The sequence below is a fragment of the Ambystoma mexicanum genome, chromosome 2p (assembly GCF_040938575.1).
Source record: "Ambystoma mexicanum isolate Mex_15411 chromosome 2p, UKY_AmexF1_1, whole genome shotgun sequence".
In the NCBI taxonomy this organism is placed as follows: Eukaryota; Metazoa; Chordata; class Amphibia; order Caudata; family Ambystomatidae; genus Ambystoma; species Ambystoma mexicanum.
The window spans coordinates 26786341-26812105 of record NC_090923.1 but is presented as its reverse complement, the minus strand read 5'-3'; the positions used below and the strand labels follow the sequence as shown (position 1 = coordinate 26812105).

Here is a 25765-nt window from a genome sequence, read left to right as displayed (position 1 = left end):
AGTACACCAGGTCGTGAAGGGTTATGATCCTGCCTGAGAGCCTTGTGACATTCTACTCCTGAGAGGAGGCCCAGATCAGCCAATCATCCAGGTGGGGTTAATGTGAATCTTATGGAGCTACAGATGGGGTGTGACAACCTGATGAGTCACATTCAGGCACCTATATCAATAGTGCTGGGAGCTGCATTCATGCACCTGTGTCAATAGCGCTGAGAGTCACATTTAGGCACCTGTGTCAACAGTGCTGGGAGCCGCATTCAGGCGCCTGTGTCAATAGCGCTGACAGCCACATTCAGGCACCTGTGTTAATAGTGCTGGGAGCTGCATTCATGCACCTGTGTCAATAGTGCTGGGAGTTGCATTCCGGCACCTGTATCAATAGTGCTGGCCGCTGCATTCAGACACCTGTATCAGTAGTGCGGGGAGTCGCATTCAGACACCTGTATCAATAGTGCTGGGAGTCACATTCAGGCACCTGTATCAATAGTGCTGGGAGTCTCATTCAGGCACCTGTGTCAATCGTGCTGAGAGTCGTATTCAGGCACCTGTATCAATAGTGCTGCGAGTCGCATTCAGGCACCTGTATAAATAGTGCTGGGAGTCGCATTCAGGCACCTGTATCAATAGTGCTGAGAGCCGCATTCAGGCATCTGTGTCAATAGTGCTCGGAGCCTCTTTCAGGCTCCTGTGTCAATAGAGCTGGGAGCCGCATTCAGGCACCTGTACCAATAGTGCTCGGAGCCTCTTTCAGGCACCTGTGTCAATAGTGCAGGGAGTTGCATTCAGGCACCTGTATCAATAGTGCTGGGAGTCACATTCAGGCACCTGTATCAATAGTGCTGGAAGTCACATTCAGGCACCTGTGTCAATAGTGTTGGGAGGCGCATTCAGGCACCTGTGTCAAAAGTGCTGGGAGTCGCATTCAGGCACCTGTATCAATAGTGCTGGGAGCCACATTCAGGCACCTGTATCAATAGTGCTGCGAGTCGCATTCAGGCACCTGTATCAATAGTTTTGGGAGTCGCATTCGGGAACCTGTATCAATAGTGCTGAGAGCCGCATTCAGGCATCTGTGTCAATAGTGCTCGGAGCCTCTTTCAGGCTCCTGTATCAATAGAGCTGGGAGCAGCATTCAGGCACCTGTACCAATAGTGCTCGGAGCCTCTTTCAGGCACTTGTGTCAATAGTGCAGGGAGTTGCATTCAGGCACCTGTATCAATAGTGCTGGGAGTCACATTCAGGCACCTGTATCAATAGTGCTGGGAGTCACATTCAGGCAACTGTGTCAATAGTGTTGGGAGTCGCATTCAGGCACCTGTGTCAAAAGTGCTGGGAGTCGCATTCAGGCACCTGTATCAATAGTGCTGGGATCCACATTCAGGCACCTGTGTCAATAGTGCTGGGAGCTGCATTCAGGCACATGTATCAATAGTACTGGCAGCCGCATTCGGGAACCTGTACCAGTAGTGCTGGGAGCGGCATTCACGCACCTGTATCAATAATGCTGGGAGATGCATTCAGGCACCTGTGTCAATAGTGCTGGTAGCCGCATTCAGGCACCTAGATCAATAGTGCTGGGAGCCGCATTCAGGGACCTGTGTCAATAGTGCTGAGAGTCGCATTCAGGCACCTGTGTCCTGTGTCAATAGTGCTGGGAGCTGCATTCAGGCCCCTGTGTCAATAGTGCTGGGAGTCGCATTCAGGCACCTGTGTCAATAGTGCTGGGAGTCGCATTCAGGCACCTGTATCAATACTGCTGGGAGTGGCATTCAGGCACCTGTGTTAATAGTGCTGGGAGTCTCATTCAGGCACCTGTGTCAGTAGTGCTGGGAGCTGCATTCAGGCACCTCTATCGATAGTGCTGGGAGCTGCATTCAGGCACCTGTGTCAATAGTGCTGGGAGTCGCGTTTAGGCACCTGTGCCAATAGTGCTGGGAGTCGCATTCCCGGCACCTGTGTCAATAGTGCTGCGAGTCTCAATCAGGCACCTGTGTCAATAGTGCTGGGAGTCGCGTTTAGGCACTTGTGTCAATGGTGCTGGGAGTCGCATTCAGGCACCTGTGTCAATAGTGCTGGAAGTGGCATTCAGGCACCTGTGTCAATAGTGCTGGGAGTCGCATTCAGGCACCTGTGTCAATAGTGCTGTGAGTCTCATTCAGGCACCTGTGTCAGTAGTGTTGGGAGCTGCATTCAGGCACATCTATCGATAGTGCTGGGAGTCGCATTCAGGCACTTGTGTCAATAGTGCTAGGAGTCGCATTCAGGCACCTGTGTCAATAGTGCTGGGAGTCGCATTCAGGCACCTGTATCAATAGTGCTGGGAGTGGCATTCAGGCACCTGTGTTAATAGTGCTGGGAGTCTCATTCAGGCACCTGTATCAATAGTGCTGGGAGCCACATTCAGGCACCTGTATCAGTAGTACTGGGAGTTGCATTCAGGCACCTGTGTCAGTAGTGCTGGGAGCTGAATTCAGGCACCTCTATCATTAGTGCTGGGAGTCTTTCAGGCACCTGTGTCAATAGTGCTGGGAGACATGTTCAGGCACCTGTGCTAATAGTGCTGGGAGTTGCATTCCGGCACCTATGTCAATAGTGCTGGGAGTCGCATTCAGGCACTTGTGTCAGTAGTGCTGGGAGCTGCATTCGGGCACCTGTATCAGTAGTGCTGGGAGCCGCATTCGTGCACCTGTACCAATACTGCTGGGGACCGCATTCAGGCACCTGTATCAATAATGCTGGGAGATGCATTCAGGCACCTGTGTCAATAGTGCTGGCAGCCACATTCAGGCACTTGTGTCAATAGTGCTGGAAGCCGCATTCAGGCACCTGTGTCAGTAGTGCTGGGTGTCACATTCAGGCACCTGTTTCAATAGTGCTGGGAGCTACATTCAGGCACTTGTGTCAATAGTGCTGGAGCCACATTCAGGCACATGTGTCAATAGTGCTGGGAGCCACATTCAGGCACCTGTATCAATAATTCTGGGAGACGCATTCAGGCACCTGTGTCAATAGTGCTGGCAGCCAAATTCAGGCACCTGCAATAGTGCTGGGAGCCGCAATCAGGCACCTGTGTCAATAGTGCTGGGAGCCGCATTCAGGCACCTGTGTCAGTAGTGCTGGGAGTCACATTCAGGCACCTGTGTCAATAGTGCTGGGAGCTACATTCAGGCACTTGTGTCAATAGTGCGGGCAGCCACATTCATGCACCTGCAGTAGTGCTGGGAGCCGCATTCAGGCACTTGTGTCGATAGTGCTGGGAGCCGCATTCAGGCACCTGTGTCAGTAGCGCTGGGAGTCACATTCAGGCACCTGTTTCAATAGTGCTGGGAGCTACATTCAGGCACTTGTGTCAATAGTGCTGGAGCCACATTCAAGCACATGTGTCAATAGTGCTGGGAGCCGCATTCAGGCACCTTTGTCAAAAGTGCTGGGAGCTACATTCAGGCACCTGTGTCAATAGTCCTGGGAGCCGCATTCAAGCACCTGTATCAATAGTGTTGGGAGTCGCATTCAGACACCTGTATCAATAGTGCTGGGAGCCGCATTCAGGCACTTGTGTCAATTGCGCTGGGAGCCGCATTCAGGCACCTGTGTCAATAGTGCTGGGAGCTGCATTCAGGCACCTGTGTCAATAGTGCTAGGAGTCACATTCAGGCACCTGTGTCAATAGTGCTAGGAGTCGCATTCAGGCACCTGTGTCAATAGTGCTAGGAGTCGCATTCAGGCACCCGTGTCAATAGTGCTGGGAGCCACATTCAGGCACCTGTATCAATAGTGCTGCGAGTCGCATTCAGGCACCTGTATAAATAGTGTTGGGAGTCGCATTCGGGAACCTGTATCAATAGTGCTGAGAGCCGCATTCAGGCATCTGTGTCAATAGTGCTCGGAGCCTCTTTCAGGCTCCTGTGTCAATAGAGCTGGGAGCCGCATTCAGGCACCTGTACCAATAGTGCTTGGAGCCTCTTTCAGGCACTTGTGTCAATAGTGCAGGGAGTTGCATTCAGGCACCTGTATCAATAGTGCTGGGAGTCACATTCAGGCACCTGTATCAATAGTGCTGGGAGTCACATTCAGGCACCTGTGTCAATAGTGTTGGGAGTCGCATTCAGGCGCCTGTGTCAAAAGTGCTGGGAGTCGCATTCAGGCACCTGTATCAATAGTGCTGGGATCCACATTCAGGCACCTGTGTCAATAGTGCTGGGAGCTGCATTCAGGCACATGTGTCAATAGTACTGGCAGCCGCATTCGGGAACCTGTACCAGTAGTGCTGGGAGCAGCATTCAGGCACCTGTATCAATAATGCTGGGAGATGCATTCAGGCACCTGTGTCAATAGTGCTGGTAGCCGCATTCAGGCACCTAGATCAATAGTGCTGGGAGCCGCATTCAGGGACCTGTGTCAATAGTGCTGAGAGTCGCATTCAGGCACCTGTGTCAATAGTGCTGGGAGCTGCATTCAGACACCTCTATCGATAGTGCTGGGAGTCGCATTCAGGCACCTGTGTCCTGTGTCAATAGTGCTGGGAGCTGCATTCAGGCCCCTGTGTCAATAGTGCTGGGAGTCGCATTCAGGCACCTGTGTCAATAGTGCTGGGAGTCGCATTCAGGCACCTGTATCAATAGTGCTGGGAGTGGCATTCAGGCACCTGTGTTAATAGTGCTGGGAGTCTCATTCAGGCACCTGTGTCAGTAGTGCTGGGAGCTGCATTCAGGCACCTCTATCGATAGTGCTGGGAGCTGCATTCAGGCACCTGTGTCAATAGTGCTGGGAGTCGCGTTTAGGCACCTGTGCCAATAGTGCTGGGAGTCGCATTCCGGCACCTGTGTCAATAGTGCTGCGAGTCTCAATCAGGCACCTGTGTCAATAGTGCTGGGAGTCGCGTTTAGGCACTTGTGTCAATAGTGCTGGGAGTCGCATTCAGGCACCTGTGTCAATAGTGCTGGGAGTGGCATTCAGGCACCTGTGTCAATAGTGCTGGGAGTCGCATTGAGGCACCTGTGTCAATAGTGCTGTGAGTCTCATTCAGGCACCTGTGTCAGTAGTGTTGGGAGCTGCATTCAGGCACATCTATCAATAGTGCTGGGAGTCGCATTCAGGCACTTGTGTCAATAGTGCTAGGAGTCGCATTCAGGCACCTGTGTCAATAGTGCTGGGAGTCGCATTCAGGCACCTGTATCAATAGTGCTGGGAGTGGCATTCAGGCACCTGTGTTAATAGTGCTGGGAGTCTCATTCAGGCACCTGTATCAATAGTGCTGGGAGCCACATTCAGGCACCTGTATCAGTAGTACTGGGAGTTGCATTCAGGCACCTGTGTCAGTAGTGCTGAGAGCTGAATTCAGGCACCTCTATCATTAGTGCTGGGAGTCTTTCAGGCACCTGTGTCAATAGTGCTGGGAGACACGTTCAGGCACCTGTGCTAATAGTGCTGGGAGTTGCATTCCGGCACCTATGTCAATAGTGCTGGGAGTCTCATTCAGGCACCTGTGTCATTAGTGTTGGAAGCTGCATTCAGGCCCCTCTATCGATAGTGCTGGGAGTCGCATTCAGGCACTTGTGTCAATAGTGCTGGGAGCTGCATTCAGACACCTCTATCGATAGTGCTGGGAGTCGCATTCAGGCACCTGTGTCCTGTGTCAATAGTGCTGGGAGCTGCATTCAGGCCCCTGTGTCAATAGTGCTGGGAGTCGCATTCAGGCACCTGTGTCAATAGTGCTGGGAGTCGCATTCAGGCACCTGTATCAATAGTGCTGGGAGTGGCATTCAGGCACCTGTGTTAATAGTGCTGGGAGTCTCATTCAGGCACCTGTGTCAGTAGTGCTGGGAGCTGCATTCAGGCACCTCTATCGATAGTGCTGGGAGCTGCATTCAGGCACCTGTGTCAATAGTGCTGGGAGTCGCGTTTAGGCACCTGTGCCAATAGTGCTGGGAGTCGCATTCCGGCACCTGTGTCAATAGTGCTGCGAGTCTCAATCAGGCACCTGTGTCAATAGTGCTGGGAGTCGCGTTTAGGCACTTGTGTCAATAGTGCTGGGAGTCGCATTCAGGCACCTGTGTCAATAGTGCTGGGAGTGGCATTCAGGCACCTGTGTCAATAGTGCTGGGAGTCGCATTCATGCACCTGTATCAATAGTGCTGGGAGTGGCATTCAGGCACCTGTGTTAATAGTGCTGGGAGTCTCATTCAGGCACCTGTGTCAGTAGTGCTGGGAGCTGCATTCAGGCACCTCTATCGATAGTGCTGGGAGCTGCATTCAGGCACCTGTGTCAATAGTGCTGGGAGTCGCGTTTAGGCACCTGTGCCAATAGTGCTGGGAGTCGCATTCCGGCACCTGTGTCAATAGTGCTGCGAGTCTCAATCAGGCACCTGTGTCAATAGTGCTGGGAGTCGCGTTTAGGCACTTGTGTCAATAGTGCTGGGAGTCGCATTCAGGCACCTGTGTCAATAGTGCTGGGAGTGGCATTCAGGCACCTGTGTCAATAGTGCTGGGAGTCGCATTGAGGCACCTGTGTCAATAGTGCTGTGAGTCTCATTCAGGCACCTGTGTCAGTAGTGTTGGGAGCTGCATTCAGGCACATCTATCAATAGTGCTGGGAGTCGCATTCAGGCACTTGTGTCAATAGTGCTAGGAGTCGCATTCAGGCACCTGTGTCAATAGTGCTGGGAGTCGCATTCAGGCACCTGTATCAATAGTGCTGGGAGTGGCATTCAGGCACCTGTGTTAATAGTGCTGGGAGTCTCATTCAGGCACCTGTATCAATAGTGCTGGGAGCCACATTCAGGCACCTGTATCAGTAGTACTGGGAGTTGCATTCAGGCACCTGTGTCAGTAGTGCTGAGAGCTGAATTCAGGCACCTCTATCATTAGTGCTGGGAGTCTTTCAGGCACCTGTGTCAATAGTGCTGGGAGACACGTTCAGGCACCTGTGCTAATAGTGCTGGGAGTTGCATTCCGGCACCTATGTCAATAGTGCTGGGAGTCTCATTCAGGCACCTGTGTCATTAGTGTTGGAAGCTGCATTCAGGCCCCTCTATCGATAGTGCTGGGAGTCGCATTCAGGCACTTGTGTCAGTAGTGCTGGGAGCTGCATTCGGGCACCTGGATCAGTAGTGCTGGGAGCCGCATTCGTGCACCTGTACCAATACTGCTGGGGGCCGCATTCAGTCACCTGTATCAATAATGCTGGGAGATGCATTCAGGCACCTGTGTCAATAGTGCTGGCAGCCACATTCAGGCACCTGTGTCAGTAGTGCTGGGTGTCACATTCAGGCACCTGTTTCAATAGTGCTGGGAGCCGCATTCAGGCACTTGTGTCAATAGTGCTGGAAGCCGCATTCAGGCACCTGTGTCAGTAGTGCTGGGTGTCACATTCAGGCACCTGTTTCAATAGTGCTGGGAGCTACATTCAGGCACTTGTGTCAATAGTGCTGTAGCCACATTCAGGCACATGTGTCAATAGTGCTAGGAGCCACATTCAGGCACCTGTATCAATAATGCTGGGAGACGCATTCAGGCACCTGTGTCAATAGTGCTGGCAGCCAAATTCAGGCACCTGCAATAGTGCTGGGAGCCGCAATCAGGCACCTATGTCAATAGTGCTGGGAGTCACATTCAGGCACCTGTATCAATAGTGCTGGAAGTCACATTCAGGCACCTGTGTCAATAGTGTTGGGAGGCGCATTCAGGCACCTGTGTCAAAAGTGCTGGGAGTCGCATTCAGGCACCTGTATCAATAGTGCTGGGAGCCACATTCAGGCACCTATATCAATAGTGCTGCGAGTCGCATTCAGGCACCTGTATCAATAGTTTTGGGAGTCGCATTCGGGAACCTGTATCAATAGTGCTGAGAGCCGCATTCAGGCATCTGTGTCAATAGTGCTCGGAGCCTCTTTCAGGCTCCTGTATCAATAGAGCTGGGAGCCGCATTCAGGCACCTGTACCAATAGTGCTCGGAGCCTCTTTCAGGCACTTGTGTCAATAGTGCAGGGAGTTGCATTCAGGCACCTGTATCAATAGTGCTGGGAGTCACATTCAGGCACCTGTATCAATAGTGCTGGGAGTCACATTCAGGCAACTGTGTCAATAGTGTTGGGAGTCGCATTCAGGCACCTGTGTCAAAAGTGCTGGGAGTCGCATTCAGGCACCTGTATCAATAGTGCTGGGATCCACATTCAGGCACCTGTGTCAATAGTGCTGGGAGCTGCATTCAGGCACATGTGTCAATAGTACTGGCAGCCGCATTCGGGAACCTGTACCAGTAGTGCTGGGAGCGGCATTCACGCACCTGTATCAATAATGCTGGGAGATGCATTCAGGCACCTGTGTCAATAGTGCTGGTAGCCGCATTCAGGCACCTAGATCAATAGTGCTGGGAGCCGCATTCAGGGACCTGTGTCAATAGTGCTGAGAGTCGCATTCAGGCACCTGTGTCCTGTGTCAATAGTGCTGGGAGCTGCATTCAGGCCCCTGTGTCAATAGTGCTGGGAGTCGCATTCAGGCACCTGTGTCAATAGTGCTGGGAGTCGCATTCAGGCACCTGTATCAATACTGCTGGGAGTGGCATTCAGGCACCTGTGTTAATAGTGCTGGGAGTCTCATTCAGGCACCTGTGTCAGTAGTGCTGGGAGCTGCATTCAGGCACCTCTATCGATAGTGCTGGGAGCTGCATTCAGGCACCTGTGTCAATAGTGCTGGGAGTCGCGTTTAGGCACCTGTGCCAATAGTGCTGGGAGTCGCATTCCCGGCACCTGTGTCAATAGTGCTGCGAGTCTCAATCAGGCACCTGTGTCAATAGTGCTGGGAGTCGCGTTTAGGCACTTGTGTCAATGGTGCTGGGAGTCGCATTCAGGCACCTGTGTCAATAGTGCTGGAAGTGGCATTCAGGCACCTGTGTCAATAGTGCTGGGAGTCGCATTCAGGCACCTGTGTCAATAGTGCTGTGAGTCTCATTCAGGCACCTGTGTCAGTAGTGTTGGGAGCTGCATTCAGGCACATCTATCGATAGTGCTGGGAGTCGCATTCAGGCACTTGTGTCAATAGTGCTAGGAGTCGCATTCAGGCACCTGTGTCAATAGTGCTGGGAGTCGCATTCAGGCACCTGTATCAATAGTGCTGGGAGTGGCATTCAGGCACCTGTGTTAATAGTGCTGGGAGTCTCATTCAGGCACCTGTATCAATAGTGCTGGGAGCCACATTCAGGCACCTGTATCAGTAGTACTGGGAGTTGCATTCAGGCACCTGTGTCAGTAGTGCTGGGAGCTGAATTCAGGCACCTCTATCATTAGTGCTGGGAGTCTTTCAGGCACCTGTGTCAATAGTGCTGGGAGACACGTTCAGGCACCTGTGCTAATAGTGCTGGGAGTTGCATTCCGGCACCTATGTCAATAGTGCTGGGAGTCGCATTCAGGCACTTGTGTCAGTAGTGCTGGGAGCTGCATTCGGGCACCTGTATCAGTAGTGCTGGGAGCCGCATTCGTGCACCTGTACCAATACTGCTGGGGACCGCATTCAGGCACCTGTATCAATAATGCTGGGAGATGCATTCAGGCACCTGTGTCAATAGTGCTGGCAGCCACATTCAGGCACTTGTGTCAATAGTGCTGGAAGCCGCATTCAGGCACCTGTGTCAGTAGTGCTGGGTGTCACATTCAGGCACCTGTTTCAATAGTGCTGGGAGCTACATTCAGGCACTTGTGTCAATAGTGCTGGAGCCACATTCAGGCACATGTGTCAATAGTGCTGGGAGCCACATTCAGGCACCTGTATCAATAATTCTGGGAGACGCATTCAGGCACCTGTGTCAATAGTGCTGGCAGCCAAATTCAGGCACCTGCAATAGTGCTGGGAGCCGCAATCAGGCACCTGTGTCAATAGTGCTGGGAGCCGCATTCAGGCACCTGTGTCAGTAGTGCTGGGAGTCACATTCAGGCACCTGTGTCAATAGTGCTGGGAGCTACATTCAGGCACTTGTGTCAATAGTGCGGGCAGCCACATTCATGCACCTGCAGTAGTGCTGGGAGCCGCATTCAGGCACTTGTGTCGATAGTGCTGGGAGCCGCATTCAGGCACCTGTGTCAGTAGCGCTGGGAGTCACATTCAGGCACCTGTTTCAATAGTGCTGGGAGCTACATTCAGGCACTTGTGTCAATAGTGCTGGAGCCACATTCAAGCACATGTGTCAATAGTGCTGGGAGCCGCATTCAGGCACCTTTGTCAAAAGTGCTGGGAGCTACATTCAGGCACCTGTGTCAATAGTCCTGGGAGCCGCATTCAAGCACCTGTATCAATAGTGTTGGGAGTCGCATTCAGACACCTGTATCAATAGTGCTGGGAGCCGCATTCAGGCACTTGTGTCAATTGCGCTGGGAGCCGCATTCAGGCACCTGTGTCAATAGTGCTGGGAGCTGCATTCAGGCACCTGTGTCAATAGTGCTAGGAGTCACATTCAGGCACCTGTGTCAATAGTGCTAGGAGTCGCATTCAGGCACCTGTGTCAATAGTGCTAGGAGTCGCATTCAGGCACCCGTGTCAATAGTGCTGGGAGCCACATTCAGGCACCTGTATCAATAGTGCTGCGAGTCGCATTCAGGCACCTGTATAAATAGTGTTGGGAGTCGCATTCGGGAACCTGTATCAATAGTGCTGAGAGCCGCATTCAGGCATCTGTGTCAATAGTGCTCGGAGCCTCTTTCAGGCTCCTGTGTCAATAGAGCTGGGAGCCGCATTCAGGCACCTGTACCAATAGTGCTTGGAGCCTCTTTCAGGCACTTGTGTCAATAGTGCAGGGAGTTGCATTCAGGCACCTGTATCAATAGTGCTGGGAGTCACATTCAGGCACCTGTATCAATAGTGCTGGGAGTCACATTCAGGCACCTGTGTCAATAGTGTTGGGAGTCGCATTCAGGCGCCTGTGTCAAAAGTGCTGGGAGTCGCATTCAGGCACCTGTATCAATAGTGCTGGGATCCACATTCAGGCACCTGTGTCAATAGTGCTGGGAGCTGCATTCAGGCACATGTGTCAATAGTACTGGCAGCCGCATTCGGGAACCTGTACCAGTAGTGCTGGGAGCAGCATTCAGGCACCTGTATCAATAATGCTGGGAGATGCATTCAGGCACCTGTGTCAATAGTGCTGGTAGCCGCATTCAGGCACCTAGATCAATAGTGCTGGGAGCCGCATTCAGGGACCTGTGTCAATAGTGCTGAGAGTCGCATTCAGGCACCTGTGTCAATAGTGCTGGGAGCTGCATTCAGACACCTCTATCGATAGTGCTGGGAGTCGCATTCAGGCACCTGTGTCCTGTGTCAATAGTGCTGGGAGCTGCATTCAGGCCCCTGTGTCAATAGTGCTGGGAGTCGCATTCAGGCACCTGTGTCAATAGTGCTGGGAGTCGCATTCAGGCACCTGTATCAATAGTGCTGGGAGTGGCATTCAGGCACCTGTGTTAATAGTGCTGGGAGTCTCATTCAGGCACCTGTGTCAGTAGTGCTGGGAGCTGCATTCAGGCACCTCTATCGATAGTGCTGGGAGCTGCATTCAGGCACCTGTGTCAATAGTGCTGGGAGTCGCGTTTAGGCACCTGTGCCAATAGTGCTGGGAGTCGCATTCCGGCACCTGTGTCAATAGTGCTGCGAGTCTCAATCAGGCACCTGTGTCAATAGTGCTGGGAGTCGCGTTTAGGCACTTGTGTCAATAGTGCTGGGAGTCGCATTCAGGCACCTGTGTCAATAGTGCTGGGAGTGGCATTCAGGCACCTGTGTCAATAGTGCTGGGAGTCGCATTGAGGCACCTGTGTCAATAGTGCTGTGAGTCTCATTCAGGCACCTGTGTCAGTAGTGTTGGGAGCTGCATTCAGGCACATCTATCAATAGTGCTGGGAGTCGCATTCAGGCACTTGTGTCAATAGTGCTAGGAGTCGCATTCAGGCACCTGTGTCAATAGTGCTGGGAGTCGCATTCAGGCACCTGTATCAATAGTGCTGGGAGTGGCATTCAGGCACCTGTGTTAATAGTGCTGGGAGTCTCATTCAGGCACCTGTATCAATAGTGCTGGGAGCCACATTCAGGCACCTGTATCAGTAGTACTGGGAGTTGCATTCAGGCACCTGTGTCAGTAGTGCTGAGAGCTGAATTCAGGCACCTCTATCATTAGTGCTGGGAGTCTTTCAGGCACCTGTGTCAATAGTGCTGGGAGACACGTTCAGGCACCTGTGCTAATAGTGCTGGGAGTTGCATTCCGGCACCTATGTCAATAGTGCTGGGAGTCTCATTCAGGCACCTGTGTCATTAGTGTTGGAAGCTGCATTCAGGCCCCTCTATCGATAGTGCTGGGAGTCGCATTCAGGCACTTGTGTCAATAGTGCTGGGAGCTGCATTCAGACACCTCTATCGATAGTGCTGGGAGTCGCATTCAGGCACCTGTGTCCTGTGTCAATAGTGCTGGGAGCTGCATTCAGGCCCCTGTGTCAATAGTGCTGGGAGTCGCATTCAGGCACCTGTGTCAATAGTGCTGGGAGTCGCATTCAGGCACCTGTATCAATAGTGCTGGGAGTGGCATTCAGGCACCTGTGTTAATAGTGCTGGGAGTCTCATTCAGGCACCTGTGTCAGTAGTGCTGGGAGCTGCATTCAGGCACCTCTATCGATAGTGCTGGGAGCTGCATTCAGGCACCTGTGTCAATAGTGCTGGGAGTCGCGTTTAGGCACCTGTGCCAATAGTGCTGGGAGTCGCATTCCGGCACCTGTGTCAATAGTGCTGCGAGTCTCAATCAGGCACCTGTGTCAATAGTGCTGGGAGTCGCGTTTAGGCACTTGTGTCAATAGTGCTGGGAGTCGCATTCAGGCACCTGTGTCAATAGTGCTGGGAGTGGCATTCAGGCACCTGTGTCAATAGTGCTGGGAGTCGCATTCATGCACCTGTATCAATAGTGCTGGGAGTGGCATTCAGGCACCTGTGTTAATAGTGCTGGGAGTCTCATTCAGGCACCTGTGTCAGTAGTGCTGGGAGCTGCATTCAGGCACCTCTATCGATAGTGCTGGGAGCTGCATTCAGGCACCTGTGTCAATAGTGCTGGGAGTCGCGTTTAGGCACCTGTGCCAATAGTGCTGGGAGTCGCATTCCGGCACCTGTGTCAATAGTGCTGCGAGTCTCAATCAGGCACCTGTGTCAATAGTGCTGGGAGTCGCGTTTAGGCACTTGTGTCAATAGTGCTGGGAGTCGCATTCAGGCACCTGTGTCAATAGTGCTGGGAGTGGCATTCAGGCACCTGTGTCAATAGTGCTGGGAGTCGCATTGAGGCACCTGTGTCAATAGTGCTGTGAGTCTCATTCAGGCACCTGTGTCAGTAGTGTTGGGAGCTGCATTCAGGCACATCTATCAATAGTGCTGGGAGTCGCATTCAGGCACTTGTGTCAATAGTGCTAGGAGTCGCATTCAGGCACCTGTGTCAATAGTGCTGGGAGTCGCATTCAGGCACCTGTATCAATAGTGCTGGGAGTGGCATTCAGGCACCTGTGTTAATAGTGCTGGGAGTCTCATTCAGGCACCTGTATCAATAGTGCTGGGAGCCACATTCAGGCACCTGTATCAGTAGTACTGGGAGTTGCATTCAGGCACCTGTGTCAGTAGTGCTGAGAGCTGAATTCAGGCACCTCTATCATTAGTGCTGGGAGTCTTTCAGGCACCTGTGTCAATAGTGCTGGGAGACACGTTCAGGCACCTGTGCTAATAGTGCTGGGAGTTGCATTCCGGCACCTATGTCAATAGTGCTGGGAGTCTCATTCAGGCACCTGTGTCATTAGTGTTGGAAGCTGCATTCAGGCCCCTCTATCGATAGTGCTGGGAGTCGCATTCAGGCACTTGTGTCAGTAGTGCTGGGAGCTGCATTCGGGCACCTGGATCAGTAGTGCTGGGAGCCGCATTCGTGCACCTGTACCAATACTGCTGGGGGCCGCATTCAGTCACCTGTATCAATAATGCTGGGAGATGCATTCAGGCACCTGTGTCAATAGTGCTGGCAGCCACATTCAGGCACCTGTGTCAGTAGTGCTGGGTGTCACATTCAGGCACCTGTTTCAATAGTGCTGGGAGCCGCATTCAGGCACTTGTGTCAATAGTGCTGGAAGCCGCATTCAGGCACCTGTGTCAGTAGTGCTGGGTGTCACATTCAGGCACCTGTTTCAATAGTGCTGGGAGCTACATTCAGGCACTTGTGTCAATAGTGCTGTAGCCACATTCAGGCACATGTGTCAATAGTGCTAGGAGCCACATTCAGGCACCTGTATCAATAATGCTGGGAGACGCATTCAGGCACCTGTGTCAATAGTGCTGGCAGCCAAATTCAGGCACCTGCAATAGTGCTGGGAGCCGCAATCAGGCACCTGTGTCAATAGTGCTGGGAGCCGCATTCAGGCACCTGTGTCAGTAGTGCTGGGAGTCACATTCAGGCACCTGTGTCAATAGTGCTGGGAGCTACATTCAGGCACTTGTGTCAATAGTGCTGGCAGCCACATTCATGCACCTGCAGTAGTGCTGGGAGCCGCATTCAGGCACTTGTGTCGATAGTGCTGGGAGCCGCATTCAGGCACCTGTGTCAGTAGTGCTGGGAGTCACATTCAGGCACCTGTGCTAATAGTGCTGGGAGTTGCATTCCGGCACCTATGTCAATAGTGCTGGGAGTCTCATTCAGGCACCTGTGTCATTAGTGTTGGAAGCTGCATTCAGGCCCCTCTATCGATAGTGCTGGGAGTCGCATTCAGGCACTTGTGTCAGTAGTGCTGGGAGCTGCATTCGGGCACCTGGATCAGTAGTGCTGGGAGCCGCATTCGTGCACCTGTACCAATACTGCTGGGGGCCGCATTCAGTCACCTGTATCAATAATGCTGGGAGATGCATTCAGGCACCTGTGTCAATAGTGCTGGCAGCCACATTCAGGCACCTGTGTCAGTAGTGCTGGGTGTCACATTCAGGCACCTGTTTCAATAGTGCTGGGAGCCGCATTCAGGCACTTGTGTCAATAGTGCTGGAAGCCGCATTCAGGCACCTGTGTCAGTAGTGCTGGGTGTCACATTCAGGCACCTGTTTCAATAGTGCTGGGAGCTACATTCAGGCACTTGTGTCAATAGTGCTGTAGCCACATTCAGGCACATGTGTCAATAGTGCTAGGAGCCACATTCAGGCACCTGTATCAATAATGCTGGGAGACGCATTCAGGCACCTGTGTCAATAGTGCTGGCAGCCAAATTCAGGCACCTGCAATAGTGCTGGGAGCCGCAATCAGGCACCTGTGTCAATAGTGCTGGGAGCCGCATTCAGGCACCTGTGTCAGTAGTGCTGGGAGTCACATTCAGGCACCTGTGTCAATAGTGCTGGGAGCTACATTCAGGCACTTGTGTCAATAGTGCTGGCAGCCACATTCATGCACCTGCAGTAGTGCTGGGAGCCGCATTCAGGCACTTGTGTCGATAGTGCTGGGAGCCGCATTCAGGCACCTGTGTCAGTAGTGCTGGGAGTCACATTCAGGCACCTGTTTCAATAGTGCTGGGAGCTACATTCAGGCACTTGTGTCAATAGTGCTGGAGCCACATTCAAGCACATGTGTCAATAGTGCTGGGAGCCGCATTCAGGCACCTTTGTCAAAAGTGCTGGGAGCTACATTCAGGCACCTGTGTCAATAGTCCTGGGAGCCGCATTCAAGCACCTGTATCAATAGTGTTGGGAGTCGCATTCAGACACCTGTATCAATAGTGCTGGGAGCCGCATTCAGGCACTTGTGTCAATTGCGCTGGTAGCCGCATTCAGGCACCTGTGTCAATAGTGCTGGGAGCTGCATTCAGGCACCTGTGTCAATAGTGCTAGGAGTCACATTCAGGCACCTGTGTCAATAGTGCTAGGAGTCGCATTCAGGCACCTGTGTCAATAGTGCTAGGAGTCGCATTCAGGCACCTGTGTCAATAGTGCTGGGAGCTGCATTCAGGCACATGTGTCAATAGTGCTGGGAGAAGCATTCAGGCACCTGTGTCAATAGTGCTAGGAGTCGCATTCAGGCACCTGTGTCAATAGTGCTGGGAGTCGCATTCAGGCACCTGTGTCAATAGTGCTGGGTATCCCATTCAGGCACTTGTGTCAATTGCGCTGGGAGCTGCATTCAGGCACCTGTGTCAATAGTGCTGGGAGCTACATTCAGGCACCTGTGTCAATAGTCCTGGGAGCCGCATTCAAGCACCTGTATCAATAGTGTTGGGAGTCGCATTCAGACACCTGTATCAATAGTGCTGTGAGCCGCATTCAGGCACCTGTGTCAATAGTGCTGGGAGCTGCATTCAGGCACCTGTGTCAATAGTGCTAGGAGTCACATTCAGGCACCTGTGTCAATAATGCTAGGAGTCGCATTCAGGCACCTGTGTCAATAGTGCTAGGAGTCGCATTCAGGCACCTGTGTCAATAGTGCTGGGAGCTGCATTCAGGCACCTGTGTCAATAGTGCTGGGAGACGCATTAAGGCACCTGTGTCAATAGTGCTAGGAGTCGCATTCAGGCACCTGTGTCAATAGTGCTGGGAGTCGCATTCAGGCACCTGTGTCAATAGTGCTGGGTATCCCATTCAGGCACTTGTGTCAATTGCGCTGGGAGCTGCATTCAGGCACCTGTGTCAATAGTGCTGGGAGTCGCATTCAGGCACCTGTGTCAATAGTGCTAGGAGTCGCATTCAGGCACCTGTGTCAATAGTGCTGGAAGCCGCATTCAGGCACCTGTGTCAATAATGCTGGGAGTCGCATTCAGGCACCTGTGTCAATAGTACTGGGAGTCGGACTAAACCTGAGGACCTGACTGTGCTTCTCCTTGATTAGGATGTCAAAATAACCACCATGAAGATACACAAGTGGTAACCAATACCTTACCTGGAGAGTCGTCATTTATAAAGTTTCCAAAGGTAGGAACTCATTGACTATGGAGAGGTTTAGAATTGAACTGTAACCCTGTGTTTTCTGGATCTATGAATTTTTGCTGAATAATTTTGCCAAATGAACAGCAAAATATTTGGGGGAGGAACCCCTGCAACCTCCTTCAACCCTCCACCCCCTTCTATATACCTTACCCAAACTTACCTTCTATAATTTTGCCGCAATAAACGCAGCCAAAATAATAAATGAAACTGTCATTCAGCAAAAGTAGGTAATAGCGTATTTTTCTTCATCTCCATGAAGTATCAGGAATCGAAGCCCAGACTAATTTCATCTCAGAAACAACCTCTTTGGCTCTGAAGACCTCTGACAGCCTTTACAGGGATGACAGATGCCAAAACCGAGTATTCAGAGGCAGACATTCTCTTCTGATGAGAGTGCATCACTGGGGGTGCCTGGTCTGGAATGGAAGAATATGGGCCCACAATCCGGAGTCAAGCGATTTTGGGGAAGAGTCCAGGGTGGTGGGAAAGGGCACTGCTGGTTTCATTCTAGGTCAGAATTGATGTTCTTCTTGGAAGATCCACTTGAAGGAGTGCAATGGAAAGGTTTACCCTTAGCTGCATGTCTTGCTTAATGGCCTAGGGCAAAGCAGAGGATTGAACTCTGGTTTAGAGTGTGCGGAAATGTCCAAATGACCTCACCTTTGGACAGAGAAAACAAGATTTTGTCATTGAATGGAAGATCCATCACCTTATCTTGGACATCAGAAAGAAGATAGAAAGTCTTTCGGAAGGCGTGCCTACGCAAACAGACTGCAGATTGTGTGGCTCTGGATGTAGTATCGTGCCTACGTACACAGGCTGGGAGTGTGTGCCTCTGGACGTAGTATTGTGCCTATGCACACCTGCTGGCAGTTTGTGGCTCTGGATGTAGTATCGTGCCTACGCACACAGACTGGGAGTGTGTGCTTTTGGAAGTAGTATCGTGCCTACACAAGCAGACTGCAGAGTGTGTGGCTCTGGACGTACATACGCACGCAGACTGCAGAGTGTGTAGCTCTGGACGTACCTACACACGCAGATTGCAGAGTGCGTGGCTCTGGACGTAGTATCAGGCCTACGCACGCAGACCGCAGAGTGTGTGGCTCTGGATGTAGTATCATGCCACGCAAACAGACTGCAGAGTGTGTGGCTCTGGACGTATTATCATGCCTACGCACGCAGACTGGGAGTGTGTGGCTCTGGATGCAGTATCGTGCCTACGCACGCAGACTGGGAGTGTGTGGCTCTGGACATAGTATCGTGCCTACGCACGCAGACTGAAGAGTGTGTGGCTCTGGACATACCTACGCACTCAGACTGCAGAGTGTGTAGATCTGGACGTACCTATGCACGCAGATTGCAGAGTGTGTGGCTCTGGACATAGTATAGTGCCTATGCACGCAGACTGCAGAGTGTGTGGCTCTGGATGTAGTATCGTGCCTATGCAAACAGACTGGGAGTGTGTGGCTCTGGACGTAGTATCGTGCCTACGCACACAGACTGGGAGTGTGTGGCTCTGGACGCAGTATCGTGCCTACGCACACAGACTGGGAGTGTGTGGCTCTGGACATAGTATCGTGCCTACGCACGCAGACTGCAGAGTGTGTGGCTCTGGACGTACCTACACACTCAGACTGCAGAGTGTGTAGATCTGGACGTACCTATGCACGCAGATTGCAGAGTGTGTGGCTCTGGACATAGTATCGTGCCTACGCAAACAGACTGGGAGTGTGTGGCTCTGGACGTAGTATCGTCGCTACGCACACAGACTGGGAGTTTGTGGCTCTGGACGCAGTATTGTGCCTACGCACACAGACTGGGAGTGTGTGGCTCTGGACATAGTATCGTGCCTACGCACACAGACTGGGAGTGTATGGCTCTGGAGGTGCCTATGCACGCAGATTGCAGAGTGTGTGGCTCTGGACGTAGTATTGTGCCTACGCACACAGACTGCAGAGTGTGTGGCTCTGGACGCATACCTGCCAACCCTACCGATTTAGGCGGTAGGATACCGTTTTTTAAGCAGTCCTACTGCCTACCGATTTTTTGACCCCAAATACCGATTTGTTTTTGTAAAAAAAAAAAAGTTTAGCGGGAGAAGGAGCGGCATGCAGGCTTTTAATGTCAAAGGCACCCACAGCAGTGGGCTAAAAGCGCCCCTCTGCCACGGGTGCCTTTGGCAAAAGGCACCATTAGCCCCCCACCACGCCAGCTCGGGGGAGTCTTTCAAGGACTTCCCCGAGCTGGCGTAGCGGGAGAAGGTGCGGCATGCAGGTTTTTAATGTCAAAGGCACTCAGAGCGGTGGGCTAAAAGCGCCCCTCAACCGCGGGTGCCTATGGCAAAAGGCGCCATTGGCCCCCCACCACGCCAGCTCGGGGGAGTCTTTCAAGGACTTCCCCGAGCTGGCATAGCGGGAGAAGGCGCAGCATGCAGGCCTTTGATGTAAAAGGCGCCCACGGCAGTGGGCTAATGGCGCCCCTCCGTCGCTGGTGCCTTTCACAAAAGGCGCCATTAGCCCCCCACCACGTCAACTCGGGCGAGTCTTTCAAGGGCTCCCCCGAGCTGGCGTGATGGCAGAAGGCGTGGCAGGCGCCTCATTGTCATTGAATGCACCCGCGGCGGCGGGCTCATTCAATGACAATGGGCTGCTGACGCGGCCTATTCCTATCATTACCTCCTCACCTGACTATTTTTGAAACTTTAAGATTCCTACAGATTTTTGGTCACAGAATGTTGGCATGTATGTGGACGTAGTATCGTGCCTACGCACACAGACGGCAGAGTGTGTGGCTCTGGACGTAATATCGTGCCTACGCACGCAGATTGCAGAGTGTGTGGCTCTGGACGTAGTATCCTGCCTATGCACGCAGATTGCGTAGTGTGTGATTCTGGACATAGTATCGTGCCTGCGCAGACAGACCCAGTAGTGTGCAGAGTAGTATCGGTGTGATCCTTATTAACCCGCAGCTGCTGGAATAATGCTTCTTTGCCCACACACCTCCAGGGCATCAGAAGAAAGCCTAGCAGCAAACCTTTCCAGAGCCTCTTCATTCTGGATATTCACACCCGGAGAAGGGCTGTTGGACCAATCAGGTGGCTGGAACAGCATGTGAGAATATACATTCTCTGCCCTTCACCGGAGGGCACCATTTTCTTTTTATGTGGGTAAGCAACAGAGCCTCCCTGCCCCAAACCCCCCAAATCAAGCAAAACCTCTCCCTTACCCCCTCCCTCGCTCCACACTTACCTCCGGGACCGGAGCTTTGTGCTCCAGTCGCCGCACCTCCCGCTTCGGCCGTTGCTACAGAAATGCAGAAAGGACTTAGTCGCCCTTTTCCTTAAGTCGTGGCCCATCTGGTTTTCTTTTTTTTTTCATCCTTCGGGAGAATGGCTGCGCAAGTGACATGAATCTCCCGAGTAGGAAAAAGGACCCCCATACACGCCGCAGATGAACCCGGGGGTATGAATGGCCTTCCCGGCCGGCGGGGGCCGGACATGACCGGTAACTGCTCACATCCCTCGCTGAGTTCCTCGCTTTGCTCGGTCCTACCATGGCTCAGGCTGGTGGGCCATTAGCAGCCATATACGTGAAAGCCCTGTTATTAACTACTAAGACAGCCCACTGTCTTTTGCGATGGCCTGTGTTTGGTGCATAGTACACACAGGGGCCAGTATAGCACTCTGATAAAGCACACAGGACACACTAGCCTTCTGCTAGTGTGGGTGGCACATTAGGCCTGGCCTATAGCCAGACATGACCAGGTCCAGAAAGGTTTCATTGTATCGGGAGGATAGCTCAGGGCCAACGTGCTTGCATTGGAAGCAAGATGACATGGAGCAACACAGGCTCGAAAGCTCTGGGTATTAAGCGTGTTATAAATAACATATCATATCATACAAGCAGTCCTCCCTAGGACGCCTTGAAACACCTTTTGTTGTATAGGCGCCTTACAAATATCCAATCAAATAAGAGTCTGTGGCTTGCTATTTGTACTTTTCTAATCCTTTAGGACAGGCTCCCGCTACAATCCCTGCTGTTGTGCAATGCCAGGTAGCAAAAAAATAACCATGCCTGGCAAACTACACTGCAAAGGCTGCAGGCATGTAAACACTGGCCTCATAGCATGTCACTACAACCCCTCCCCACCACATGACACATACAGAGCTCTCTCCCTTTCCTCACACCCATGCGGCACCGAGCACCAATGGAAATGAGGGCCTTGGACGCCTCTTGGCGGCAGTGGTAAGACTACTTCAGAGTTCAGCATCCCATGCAAAGCTAAGCATCCAGATATGTAGTCTGGTGGCGCCTCTGTAGAGCCATGGCGGAGCCTAGCAATGGCAGTAGTGAGCGTGTCCTTACAAGTGCATGTCAGGGGCTGCTGCTTGCTGACACTAACACTCCACCCCTGTCTTTAGGAGAAGTTTGCCGGCTTTGCGTGCCAGGAATGTGCAGACGAAAACGCCTATGGTCCAGACTGTGCATCAAGTAAGTGGAACATGGGCCAGGCCACCATTCATTCATTCGTTCGTTCGTTCGTTCGTTCGTTCGTTCGTTCGTTCGTTCGTTCGTTCGTTCGTTCGTTCATTCATTCATTCATTCATTCATTCATGCATTCATTCATTCATTCATGCATCCATTAATTCATCCATTCATCCATTAATTCATCCATTCATCCATTCATACATTCATTCATCCATTCAAGCTGTTGCCTTCCTTCTATTATTGATAGCACACAGACACATCGATTTGGTCCCATAATGTCAAACATTGTAATCCATTGAACTGTTCTACAGCATATATAAGAACGCTTTGAGATAAAAAGGATGGAGTAATGAATGGAACATTGTCAGGGCAAGTGCACGTGACCGAGCAGTTTGGGCTGGTCTGCCCCTTTTGGGGTGGGACCACGCCTTTGATTGTGTTACGTCAGAGGGCGGGGCTTGGGACGATTACATCTTCTGATTTGAGAGTCTGCAGGAGAATTAAACTAGACAATTGGTCTTCACACAGTAATGGAGATTGTACAAACATTTGTCCGGTGTCTTCTAACCTATCATTGGCAGTGGGTTATGAAGAATGTTCTTGCTCTGTGTGTCTGCTTCCAGTCCACTAAGTCTTTTCTTTAGAATTTCTTGTGGCTGCATTTCGGTGCTTTCTCCTGTCTGGATTATGTCTACTTGACAGCACCCGTCTACCTTCGGGCTTAAGGCACCATACAAATACATACATAAATAAGTAAATGGTTTGGCAGGCTGGAGTTCACTGGTCTGGGGGTTGCTCAGAGAAATGCCAGAGGTTAAGATTAATTTTAAACCTCCAGCCATCCCCTTACTTGGTCTTCCATCCTCTCATCTTCTCTTCTCTTCCGTCTTCCACCTCGTTTTTCTGTTAGCCCTTCACTCATCCCGTTTGACTGCTGCCTCTTCCCTCACGTCATCTCATACCGTTGTACCATTCTAATGCCTTTGTCCCGTGACCTCTTACTGTTATACCGCTCTGTCGCCTTTGTGCTGCGACCTCTTAGTGTTGTACCGTTCTGTTACTTTTTCCCCTTGACCTCTTAGTGTTATACCGCTCTGTCGCCTTTGTCCTGTGACCTCTTACTGTTATACCACTCTGTCGCCTTTGTCCCGTGACCTCTTAATGTTATACCGCTCTGTTGCCTTTTTCCCCTTGACCTCTTAGTGTTATACCGCTCTGTCGCCTTTGTCCTGTGACCTCTTACTGTTATACCGCTCTGTCGCCTTTGTCCCGTGACCTCTTAATGTTATACCACTCTGTCGCCTTTGTCCCGTGACCTCTTGTTTGTTTGTTTATTTATTTGTTGTGCGCACCGGACCCTGAGGTAGCAGGGCGCATGAGAACAAGTAGGTTTACAGCTTAGTTACAGAATTTACACATTTACAGAAGTTATACATTTACTGAACATGGCACCACAGGATGAGACATTAACAAGTACAGACGATGTGTAGCCAAACAGTCACCATAGAGCTAACTTTACGGAGTAGCAGCAAGGAGCCAGTCAGACACCATCAGGTACCGACATGTGGTGGGTGCATGGGCAAGTGTATGTTACATAGTATTCTCAGCGAGCCATTTTATTGTGTTCTGTCTGAATTTGTTGAACGTTTGGTCAGTTCTAAGTGCATAGGGCAGGGAATTCCACAGTTGAGCTGCCTTAACTGGGAAGCTGGATCCTCCGATGGTGGTAAGTTTGAATTTGGGTACTAGGAGGCCATTGGGACTAGCTGTTCTAGTGGGTCTAGTAGGGTTTTTTCTGTAGAGTCGTTCTGTTAGGTAGCGCGGGGCTTTATTATTTAGGCATTTGTGGATGAGGGATGCAGCTTTGAGGTTGATTTTTTCCTGGGTGGAGAGCCATTTGTATTCCTGTCTTATTTCTGAGATATGTGCTCTTCTCGGGATGCTTAGTGCCGCTCTAAGTGCATTATTTTGGAGCACTTGTATTCTGTTGATTATTTGTTTGGTAGACCCTATGTAGAGGGAATTACAATAATCTAACTTTGATAGGATGAGGGCTCTGGCTAGAATAAGACAGCTGCCAACTGATAAGAAAGGTTTCCCGGCTCGTATTCATTTACATGTGTAGGCCATGGATGAGGCCAGTGAGTTCACCTGTTTGGTGAGGGAGAGGGTTGAGTCAAGGTAAAAACCTAAGGTTTTTACTTCTTTGGCGACCCTAATAGTGTTCCCATCGATGATGAATGCTGAGTAGTTTTGGTTAAGGTTAGAAATGCGAGCTGCCGTGCCCATGATGATGAGCTCTGTTTTGTCATCGTTTAAGCATAGGCCGTGGTTGGCCATCCATGCCTGCACGATGCTATAGATTCTATTCACCAAAGCCAGATCTTTTCCGTAATCCCCAGTAAGTGGTAGGAGAATCTGGGTATCGTCTGCGTAGTTGGTGTAGGTGACACCCAGATTGTCAAGATCGTCAAAGAGTGGCTTTGTGAAAATATTGTAAAGTGTTGGCGAGAAACAGGATCCCTGGGGCACCCCACAGGTGATGGGTATTGGGTCTGCTGCCGCTGAGGGGGAGCACACTCTCATAGTCCTGTCGCTAAGGAATGACTGTATCCAGGCTATGGCCTCCTCTGAGAAGTGGGCCACAGAGTCCAAGTGGTTGCACAGGACTCCACCAGGTCAAAAGCGGCTGAGAGGTCTAGTAGGAGGAGGAGGGCTAATTTGCCCTCGTCACTGAGTGCGTCAATTTGGGCCTTTAAGTCGATAAGAGCAGTCTCTGTACCATGTTGAGGTCTTAGTGTTGTACCGCTCTGTCGCCTTTGTCCCGTGACCTCTTATTGTTGTACCGCTCTGTCGCCTTTGTCCCGGGACCTCTTATTGTTGTACCGCTCTATCGCCTTTGTCCCATGACCTCTTAGTGTTGTACCGTTCTGTCACCTTTGTCCCGTGACCACTTAGTGTTGTATCACTCTATCGCCTTTGTCTGTCCAGAAACCTCTTAGTGTTGTACCGCTCTGTCACCTATGTCTGTCTCATGACCTCTTAGTGTGTTACCACTCTGTCGCCTTTTGTGTCCCGTGACCTCTTAGTGTTGTACCACTCTGTCACCTTTGTCTGTCCTGTGACCCCTTAGTGTGGTACCGCTCTGTCGCCTCTGTCTGTCCTGTGACCTCTTAGTGTTGTACCACTCTGACCTTTGTCTGTCCTGTGACCCCTTAGTGTGGTACCGCTCTGTCGCCTCTGTCTGTCCTGTGACCTCTTAGTGTTGTACCGCTCTGTCGCCTTTGTTCTGCACCCTCTTATTGTTGTACTGCTCTGTCGCCTTTGTCCTGCAACCTCTTAGTGTTGTACCGCTCTGTCGCCTTTGTCCTGTGACCTCTTAGTGTTCTACCGCTCTGTCGCCTAACCTCTTAGTGTGTTACCGCTCTGTCGCCTTTGTCTGTCCCGTGACCTCTTAGTGTGTTACCACTCTGTCGCCTTTGTGTATCCTGTGACCTCTTAGTGTTGTACTGCTCTGTCGCCTTTGTCCAGTGACCTCTTAGTGTTGTACCGCTCTGTCGCCTTTGTCTGTCCCATGACCTCTTAGTGTTGTACCGCTCTGTCACCTTCGTCCTGCGACCTCTTAGTGGGTTACCACTCTGTCGCCTTTGTCTGTCCAGAAACCTCTTAGTGTTGTACCGCTCTGTCACCTTCGTCCTGCAACCTCTTAGTGTACTACCACTCTGTCACCTTTGTCTGTCCCCTGACCTCTTAGTGTTGTACCGCTCTGTCGCCTTTGTCCGTCCATTGACCTCTTAGTGTTGTACCGCTCTGTCGCCTTTGTCCCATGACCTCTTAGTGTTGTACCGCTCTGTCGCCTTGGTCTGTCCCTTGACCTCTTAGTGTTGTACCGCTCTGTCGTCTTTGTCCCGTGACCTCTTAGTGTTGTACCGCTCTGTCGCCTTGGTCTGTCCCGTGACCTCTTAGTGTTGTACTGCTCTGCCGCCTTTTTTCTGCAACCTCTTAGTGTTGTACCGCTCTGTCACCTGTGTCCTCTTAGTGTTGTACCGCTCTGTCACCTGTGTCCTCTTAGTGTTGTACCGCTCTGTCGCCTGTGACCTCTTAGTGTTGTACCGCTCTATCGCCTTTGTCCTGCAACATCTTAGTGTTGTACCGCTCTGTTGCCTTTGTCCTGTGACCTCTTAGTGTTCTACCGCTCTGTCGCCTTTGTTCTGCGACCTTTTAGTTGTGCATCGATCTGTCGCCTTTGTCTGTTCCATGACCTCTTAGTGTTGTAGCTCTCTCTCGCCTGTGACGTCTTAGTGTTGTGCCGCTTTGTTGCCTTTGTCCCATGA

General features: G+C 51.5%; 1 protein-coding gene across 1 annotated transcript in view; it reads left to right on the top strand.

The window, feature by feature from the left end:
- Positions 1 to 25765, top strand: part of STAB1 (stabilin 1) — a 1160316-nt gene that overhangs the window by 169727 nt on the left and 964824 nt on the right. The window contains exon 5 of the mRNA XM_069643183.1: positions 21365 to 21434. Coding sequence (XP_069499284.1) covers positions 21365 to 21434 — 70 coding nt within the window. The remainder of the gene's footprint in view (positions 1 to 21364; positions 21435 to 25765) is intronic.